The following is a 6,846-nucleotide window of genomic DNA, read 5'->3' as shown; positions in this document are numbered from 1 at the left end:
AAATATGACAGTTATGGGACAAAATATGTAAAATTGTGTGTATTATTCCAACTTTCTTAAATATAAAGATGCATTCTTTGACTTTTTGTATTTGAAGAATATGCATGTCACAGGCACTTTAAAATAACATTAAACCCTCTGTTTCTTCTGTTCCACAACACCTGGAACTTCTAAAGAAATGCTGTTCTGCTCACCTTGGCCTTCTCCTCTGACATCATGTAGAGCTCCTGTTCGCTCATCCACGCCTCGGCCTCGGCAGCATCAAAGTAATACTGCTGGGCCTCGTGGGCCTCGCTCAGGCGAGAGTGCCGTTTCTCTGTCTCCTTCTTGATCTGCTCCCACAGAGACTGGAGGTCAGTGAGCCGGTGGCGGATCAGCTCGGCCGTGGGGCTGCCCTCCCTCAGGATGTGCTGGCTGCGCTCAAAGATGTCGTCGTATCGAGGCTGGTGGCCCTGGATCTCCTTCTGCAGAGTCTGCAAACGTCAGAATGACAAAGAACTTTATAGACACTGCACTGCTGTTAGTTCCCGTTTGTCCTCAGTAGTTTTAAACTAGTTGTTTTCACCCAAAGGGGCTGTTCCTTTTTGATGTTTTACATCCAAAATAATATAAGTAGGGGGTCTTTGCAGTACATAGGGGGGAAGTTTCTTGGCAGTGTGGGCGGAGCTTGTCCAAACCCTGATTAGTCAGATTGACTTGTCTTGTGGGGAAGTGAAAAGATGAAGGAATGGTTAAATAATTGTGAACATATCATTTGTTGACTTCAAATGTGGTGCAGCTACCACCTTCCTGTCTTGAGTTACGACTCATTCATTTTCTTTTTAAAAAGTAGCAATCTCCTCACGGCCTCCCTCCCACACTTTGCTTTTCACTTTGACTGACACATTTCGGCCTCAAGCTGCTTTAAAAACGAATTTACTGGGATTAAAGTGGGATTTTCAGCGCTGTAGGTTGTGATCCAGTGACTGCAGATGTTAGTAAGTGTTGTTAAAGTCGTATGCTGTGTACCTGGTTCTTCTTGATGAGCAGCTGGACTGTCTGCAGGTTGTGTCCGTGGTCCGTAGATGTGGCCAGAGGCATCCTCTCCTCCACCCAAAGCTAAAAGCAAACACACAATGATTTATTTCTACACGTTGTGACTGTAACCAGTACAACTACATTAAACCTACGTCTACAGCAGCTTTAATCTCCTTGCAACGACATGCCAAAACTGTAGGTATCAATATACTGTATTTACTGATCTCCATGTCCAACCAAGTATTTATATCAGCAGTTTTATTTATTTAAATGTTCAGATTCTGTCCCACAAATATAAGCGGAGCAGACTCCTAACCCGGTTTACTGCCAGCTGAGATACACAAACACTGTTCAAGGTTGTATCTAGGGATGCTCCAATATGAATTGCTGTTATGGCTGATAACCGATATTTACCAATATTACACAAACACACAAATTATATTATACATACATGCACAAACACACTTGGGTCTTGTTTTGATACTGTAAATAAACCACCAGACCTCTGACATGGCTCTACTTCAGTTATTCCTGGCTACGCAGCGTCATTATCACTATCATGATCAAACAGATGCTGCTCAACCAACCATCTCCCCTCCCAAAACAGAAACACAAAGATAAAAATTGGGAAATCAATATTGGACGTTAATATCGGCTCAGTTTTAAATATTGGACCGATACTGATATACTAAAAAATGATCAATATCGGCCAATACAGATATTAATACAGATATATCGTGCATCCCTAGTTGTGTCTCACTTGGACAGAACAGAGTCACAGAATTGTAAAAAAAAAAAAGGTAAATTTATTAATATCAGTTGTTGTGAAAACAAAAACTGACTCAAAAATACTATTGTTACTATTTTTTTTTCATTGCCTCAGCCTGGTGTTTGAGAACCCAGTGTGGTCCTGACCCTACCGAAACCACTGCTTTATGTTGTCCTTAGATAAACAGATTCTGTTCAGACGTTCTAAACCAGTCCTCATTTTGCCATAACTTCCTTCCTGTGACCCTTTAACGTGGTTTTGAACTGCAGTTCTCAAACGATTCTCCTGTTTATAATCGCATGTGTCTACACTCGTTTGTCTGTTATCAAAAATATCTCATGAAAAAATGTATAATAAACTCAGAAAATATTTCTAAATACTTATACAACTGAATAACTTTAGGCTTCAACTCAATTCAAGATGGCCGCCACAGCTAGTCAGCCTTAGCAAACACAAAAGTGGATAAAACTCCATATGTTTACAGGTATTAGATGAAATTTGGTGTGATTGTAGCTAAAAGTTATCTCCACCACGTGCTGTAAAAACTACGATTTTATGAGAGCTCCTGTAGCCATTTTTATTTTATTTTTTTACGTAGAAAGATGGTTTCATGATGAAATAAGTGAGGGATATGATTTCTTACATGAAATTCTAAGCCTTTAATACAGTTTCAATTATTGTGGCAGAATTTGGGATTGTTTGCAATATGAGAACAGGACAGTTTACTGTAACTATGCAGCATAAAAAGAGGAAAAGTAGTAACTCCTCATCATTACTTCTAATTTTTGTTCCTCTTTCATTTCTTTTTGTCAACAAGTGAAAGTCATTCTTGTAAAACATGAGGTTTCTCCCAGAATAAACTTACAATCTCATCCTCCACGTCTCTGTTGAACTGGTGGATCTCGCGAGAGGCCATCAGGTTCTCCCGCCTCTTCTGCAGCGGTGCCTGGAGGCCGTGGAACTTCTTCTCCACGCTGATCCTCTGGCCGTCCACCTCGTCCGAGCCTTTCCCCTCCTGGCTGAGGGCTTGGGACTGTTTCTGCAGCTCCTCCACCTCCTTCTGACGCACGTCCACCTGGCTCTCCAGCATCTGCAGGAGCAGCAGCACAGCACCCGGGTCAGAGAGTGAGACCAGCACACGTGAGCTGAAAACACCTCACTTCATGAAGGATAGTTAGGAAGTACAACTCTAACCACACAAATATCCCAACAACAAGTAAAAACAATGAATTTCAAGTCCCATAAATACATTTAAATCAACCAGAAACAAGAAGTTTAGTGTACAGGGCCTGAAATTTGCTGCGGGATTGCGGGTATTGCGCATTATTTGATTGATTCCCGCAAATTTAGTTTTTATAATGCGGGAAATTCCCGCATACAATATTAGAGTAAAGTTTACATGGACGTTTACATCAGACTTATGACAAAGACGGACACTTCCGCTACAAACTTGGCACGCATGGACGCGTGCTTTTTTCGTCTTCTTCACTTCCTGGTTGGGTAACGATACAGCGCGGTTGTTGGATTCAATGATTCGGGACGGAAACCTAAACATGGATCGCTGGCTAAAACGTAATTCTACTGTTACATCAACTGAAGAGGAACCTGCTCCCAAAAAAAAAAAAAACATCACAAGTTAGAACCGAAGCTGGAAGCGTCGCTGATATCACTGATGTCGCCGGGACTGACCCAAAGCCTCTGGATCCTCCAGGTAACGTCAGTGGCGACAACGTTACTAAACAGCCGAAAGATAAGTTTCAAACTAACTGGCTCAGATTATATCCCTGGCTTGAATATAACAAAGGTGAAATGAGCTGCTCAATTTGTAAAATGTACGGTGCTGTGCCTTTTATTAGCCGATGCTATAAAACGTCAACTTTGCGTCGCCACTGCGATGGCGTTTCTCACACAGCAGCGGTGAAAAGAAAACATGAGGCAGATTCATCTAAAAATGTAATGGCTAAAGCTATTGAAGATACACAGCTGAAGCGTGAGGATGAAATGAAGGGGCTTCTTAAAACCCTCCCAAAGTTCCGGCTACAGGTAAACCACAACAGCTGATGTCTGAATGACAGCTGGAGAAAACTGAGATATCAGTGGAACACAGCATGCCAGTTACTGATAAGGAGACTGCTTCAGAATCAGAACCAGAGAGAGAGGAGTTACTTCAACCTGCAGAACCAGCATCACAAACAGAGGATCTCTTGGACTCTGAGACCCCAACAGGACAGCAAGTGGGATGCCCACTCCTGGATTTTACTAACAACATGGAAGAACCTGGCGAGATTAAGATCAAACAAACACCATGTCCAAATCCACGTAACCCTCCTCTTCCAGCCCCTCGCACTAAACCAAGATCTACAAAAAGTCATAGAGCCCCACCACCACCTCTGACCCTTCGACACATCAAAACAGACAATCCTGTTTGTGTTCAAGATGATCCAAAGACTTTTGTGTGATAACTAAGTTTTGGGGTTAGTAATTACTGTGGGAGGAATAAAAATTGAATTACTGGGGTTGGGATTTTAGAAAAGTGCATAAACTTAGGTTTATGTTGACATGTTTATTTAAAATGCATTAAAGAGTTTTTTTTTTGTTTTGTTTTATTGATCATTTAATTGGTGATTTAATGATCAGATGGGGGAGTGTAATAGAACTAATACTTTTATGTTTAAGCAAGTAATTCATGACATCCTTTAATGACCTAGATTTTCATGGCATGCTGTTCATCTACAGATAGAACGATTAAAGTCAGAACAAGATTTGCTAACAACAGTCATTCTTAGATATCACTTGTGTTTATCTTTGTGTTTTCCATTGACCTTGTATCAAATCTTGCTAAGATGGCATAATGGTGTTTGTTAATATATATATATATGAGGGCTCTCTAGACACAGAGTTCAACAGTAGTGTGGAGAGACAGTGACAGAGAGAAGCAGAGGCACAGAGACAGGCCAGGTTGTTCTCTGTGTTTCCTGCTGTTGCAATAAAACTCAGCTGATCATCTCACGGAGTACCTTCATTCTTGGACCACGAATTTCTGTCTCTGTTGTTAAATAAATATTGCCATAACAAAGACCATTTCCCCCATCCTTTAAGAGTTAATGCACAAAAGCAGAGATGGAAACACATTTGCCAAATAAGTTCTGACGTAGCAAACATTTCAGCAGGCAGTATGTATGGGATTTCTTCCCGGTGGAGTCCAATGTGAAAAAAATATACATAAAATCAGACTCGTCACCCGACATTATTCATCGTCAATGGTGTCGGATTAAGCTCCTAAGTTTTCATCAGTCACATTTCACCATGTAAAACGTCTGTTTTATCCCCTTGTGTGAGTTTGTAATGGTTTGACTCTCTTTATAAAGTGCTTCCTGGCTCCCCGTCTCCAAACTTTGAGGCCCGGCAGCTCTCTGTTTACTAGCCTAGTAGTGAGAAACTGTTGTAATTGGTTGTTTGGGAAATGTGGTGTGTTTGAGGAAATGGGAAAAATAGGTTTCATGGTGCAGTCACGCACCTCCTGGTCACAAAACGTTCTGTAAATGTGCATATTATAGCAAAAATTATTAATCATTAGGCCCTAAATGTGGTTTTAACATTACTTTTATAAAGTTTGAAGTCCGTGCTGTCCAATCCAGCTCACTGTTTTTTACAGAAGCCCTGTGAAAGCATCACAGCTTTGCCGATCTCAGAGTGTTAAAAGAAAAAAAAATCCTGTATCCGTATTGTGATCCAGAACATCACCAAAATTTAAAGGTGTGTTCCTTGGCCCAGTACCCACATGAAAATGTCATGACAATCAGTCCACAAGTTTTTGAGTAATGTTTTCCACAGACAGACAGACAGACAGACAGACAGACAGACAGACAGACAGACAGACAGACAGACGTGACCGAAAACATTACCTCTCGCCCTTGGCGGAGGTAATAAAAGTGGTGTGTGTGCATTATGGACGTGTGAACTGAACAAATCTTGTGATGCTAATGATGTTGAAAAACACAAGCACGCCAATGTATTTTGAGGAAAAATACTCTCTATTCATTGGTCAGTCAATGAAACCCTCGCAGATTGGTTGTAACGCCGTGTGTCAGCAACAAAAGTTGAACATTTTTCCTTCTTTCATATGTCGCGTTGCAAGCTCGCGTGTGCACGTCTACGTGTACAAGCACAACATTTCAGTGTACAAGCACAACATTTCAGTGTACAAGCACAATTTTCGCTGGTCGCTTGGCTGGAGGAGGGCGAGCGATTGTCGCCTCTTCGCACAACTTCCATAGGAAACGAATGGAGAGCGAGTGACGTCGCCTACCGTACGTCAAGCCCTTATTACACTGTTCTTTGGGTTAATCAAATCGTGAGTCTATAGTTTCATTCCACCTCATTAACATGATGTAAATGACAAAGTCTAGGAGAGGCGGAGGGACACCATGGACAGGTCACAAGTCCATCACAGAGACAAAGGAGACAAACAACCATTCTGTCTCACTCACACCTCAGGACTATTTACAGTCCTCAGTTAACCTAACTTGCATATTTTTGGCATGAGGGAGGAAACCAAAGTGTGCCAACATGCAACCTCCTCACAGAAAGGCAGAAGGAAATCTTATGACCTCTAACTGATACGCCATGCCGCCCTGGAGCAGTGTAAAACTTACAAAACTTTTCTTATTTTCAGTTTTTACACTTCTTGTCCAGTTTTTACATCACCTTTCAGCGAGTGTTACTCTCAGAGCGCAGAGTGAACATGAACTCTTCTTTAAAAAGATTGTATCGGAGCTCTGAATCTTTATGGGAGGAAGTTCAGACTGGCTTCAACCCTTCTGCAGAAATGTTCTAGTAGGTTTGTCTATTTGGTTTTAAGATATAAGAAGAGAAGTACTCTACATCACAATATGCTCCCACAACCATTAAATTCAGATGCAGTACATTACTATCATTAAAGAACAGAAAGTTGAAAAATGTTACATAGTTACAAGAATTAGAAATAATTTCTAAGAATAAATAAATATTTGAGGAACATGCAAATCAACAGTAAAGGGTACCTTTTTGAGCCGCAAAAG

At 41.1% G+C, this 6,846-nt stretch overlaps 1 protein-coding gene across 1 annotated transcript in view; it reads right to left on the bottom strand.

The window, feature by feature from the left end:
• Positions 1-6,846, bottom strand: part of LOC106525830 (spectrin beta chain, non-erythrocytic 1) — a gene marked incomplete at its 5' end in the record, with an annotated part of 64,167 nt that overhangs the window by 31,987 nt on the left and 25,334 nt on the right. The window contains 3 exon segments of the mRNA XM_014020181.1: positions 195-473; positions 1,009-1,098; positions 2,652-2,876. Coding sequence (XP_013875635.1) covers positions 195-473; positions 1,009-1,098; positions 2,652-2,876 — 594 coding nt within the window.

Source organism: Austrofundulus limnaeus, unplaced genomic scaffold (assembly GCF_001266775.1).
Source record: "Austrofundulus limnaeus strain Quisiro unplaced genomic scaffold, Austrofundulus_limnaeus-1.0 Scaffold243, whole genome shotgun sequence".
NCBI classification, from domain to species: Eukaryota; Metazoa; Chordata; class Actinopteri; order Cyprinodontiformes; family Rivulidae; genus Austrofundulus; species Austrofundulus limnaeus.
This window is presented reverse-complemented; position numbering and strand designations above follow the sequence as displayed.